General features: G+C 67.5%; 1 protein-coding gene across 1 annotated transcript; it reads right to left on the bottom strand.

Annotated features, from left to right (window-relative positions):
• Positions 1-375: 375 nt before the first annotated feature.
• LOC122192951 (helicase SKI2W-like) lies at positions 376-2,215 on the bottom strand (the record flags this gene model as incomplete). The annotated part of the gene is made up of 6 exons (XM_042893646.1): positions 2,197-2,215; positions 1,775-1,885; positions 1,576-1,687; positions 1,260-1,378; positions 923-1,060; positions 376-513 (listed from the first exon to the last, which is right to left on the bottom strand). Coding segments are annotated over exons 2-6 (609 nt in total), but the record flags the coding sequence as incomplete, so codon positions are not given.
• Positions 2,216-2,221: the final 6 nt, after the last annotated feature.

The raw sequence follows: 2,221 nt of genomic DNA, 5'->3' as shown, positions 1-2,221 counted from the left end.
GGGGGGTGCAGACCACCACCACCCGCCCGGGGGCCAACGCCTTCAGCCCTGCCACTGACTGCGCCACGCGGCGCTGGGGGGAGAAATGGGGGGTTGGCACCAGGACCCCCCCATGTCCCTCTGCAGCCTCCTCCTCCAGGGTCCCCCCATCACGTCCCCCCACGCCCCCACATCAGGAACCCCACAGCTCCCCCAGGACCCTCCCACCCCCTCCCACAGCCCCTGCATTTCCCCCCATTCCCGCTCTTCCAGGACCCTCCCCATTACCCCCAGCGTCCCCATGTCCCTCCATCCCCATTGGAGCATCCCTAACGTCCCCAGTCCCCCACTCCCACCCCCCCCATCCCCCCATGACCCCACATCTCCCAGCCCCACCTGCAGCTCCGCCCGCGCCTCCAGCAGCCCCTGCACGGCCTCGTGGTACTGGGGGAGGTCGTCCAGGGTTCCCTCCTGCGGGGGCTCCCCCAGCACTGCCAGCTCCTGCTGCAGCTCAGCCACGCGCCGCTGCTGCGCCTGGGGGCCCCAAATGGGATCGAGTGGCACCGAAATGGCCCAGATGTCACAAAATGGCACCAAAATGAGGTAAAGCAGCACCCAAATAACCCCGCAGCCCCACTGCAGCACCACTTCCCCAGAGCCCCCCAGCCCCACCATGTGCCAACCGCCCCCCGTCCCACACCCCACAGTGCTCCCAGCGCCACTCATTGCCCCCAGTGTCCCCCCGCTCCCAGAGTGTCCCCAGTGCTCTCATCTCCAATGTGTCCCTGTTGTCCCCATACCCCCCACCTTATCCCTGTGGCTCCCACTGTCCCCAGCACCCCCAGCTCATCCTCAGTGCAACCCTCCCCATGCCCCCAAGGCCCTCACCGCTCCAATTCCCCCCACATGTCAACTCCCCACCCCAGTGCCCCCCATCCCGTACCGCGGCGCGGCGCCGCAGGGGGAATTCTCCGAAGCTGTTGCGCATCAACCCCTCCACGCTGAGCGCGGCCGCGCGCTGCAGGCTGAGGATGGTGCCGTACGTCAGGCGGAACTGCGACTGCAGCCCCGATGGGCGGCCCTGCGGGCACAGGGACAGCAGTGCAGCGTCACAGCATGGGGAGGAAATGGAGAGGTGGGGGTGATGCAGCCTGGGGACACCGGGTGGATGCGGGGCGGCGTTGGGGTGACGGCGGGATGGGGACATGGGGTGACACGGGGTGACGGTGCTGCATGACAGACGGAAAGCGCTGACAGGAGGGGAGGCGGGCGGCGCTCACCAGCATGACGCGGTGCAGGTCGGCCATTTCGGGCACCGTCCCCCGGCACAGGATGATGACAGTCCCGGTGCGGTCCAACCCACGGCGCCCGGCGCGCCCCGACATCTGCACGTACTCACCTGCAGAGAGGGGCTGCCCCATAGAGCCCTGCCCCACATCCCCAAACCATCCCACGGCCCCCAGACCCACACTGCAGCCCCAACCCTACCCTCAAATCCACCCCGTAGACCCTAAAAGCCACCCCAGAGCCACAAAACCTGCCCCCTACCCCCAAGCTCACCCCCCAGCCCTGCCCACACCCGCCCCAAATCCCCACCTGGCAGCAGGTCGCGGAAGTTGTTGCCGTCGTGTTTGCGGATGGAGTCGAAGATGACGGTGCGCGCCGGCATGTTCACCCCCATGGCGAAGGTCTCGGTGGCAAAGAGCAGCTGGGGGTGTGTGTGTGGGGGGGGGGGGGGTCAGCAGGGGACACGTGTGGGGCTCAGTCCCACAGCTGCCCCACAGCCGCCCCATACCTTGACCAGCCCCTGGCTGAAGAGCATCTCCACCACCTCCTTGAGCAGCGGCAGCACCCCGCTGTGGTGCACCCCGATGCCGCGTTCCAGCAGCTCCGACATCTGCAGCACCTGGGGGGGGGGGCAGAGGTGGGACCTACAGCAGACCCACACCGCCCCATTCAGTGCCCCACAACTCCTCCCAGCGCCACACAGAGCCTCCCAAGAAGTCCTCAACCACCCACAGACAACTGTAAGAGCCCCCCTAAGACCCACAGACCTCTAGCAGCCCCCCAGTAAGAGCCCCCAAGGCTCTTTAAAGCCCCCCAGGACTCTCTCGGATCCCCTACAACCCACCCTAACTCTCCATTAACAGCCCCCCGAGCCCCAATAACTCTCCACACAGCCCATAGCCCCCCAGAACAGCCCCCAAGAGCCCCCACCTGGGGCAGGCGGCGGTCCCCCCCC

This window comes from Lagopus leucura, unplaced genomic scaffold (assembly GCF_019238085.1).
Source record: "Lagopus leucura isolate 7727_CA_CO unplaced genomic scaffold, USGS_WTPT01 34671-0_obj-0_obj, whole genome shotgun sequence".
In the NCBI taxonomy this organism is placed as follows: domain Eukaryota; kingdom Metazoa; phylum Chordata; class Aves; order Galliformes; family Phasianidae; genus Lagopus; species Lagopus leucura.
This window is presented reverse-complemented; position numbering and strand designations above follow the sequence as displayed.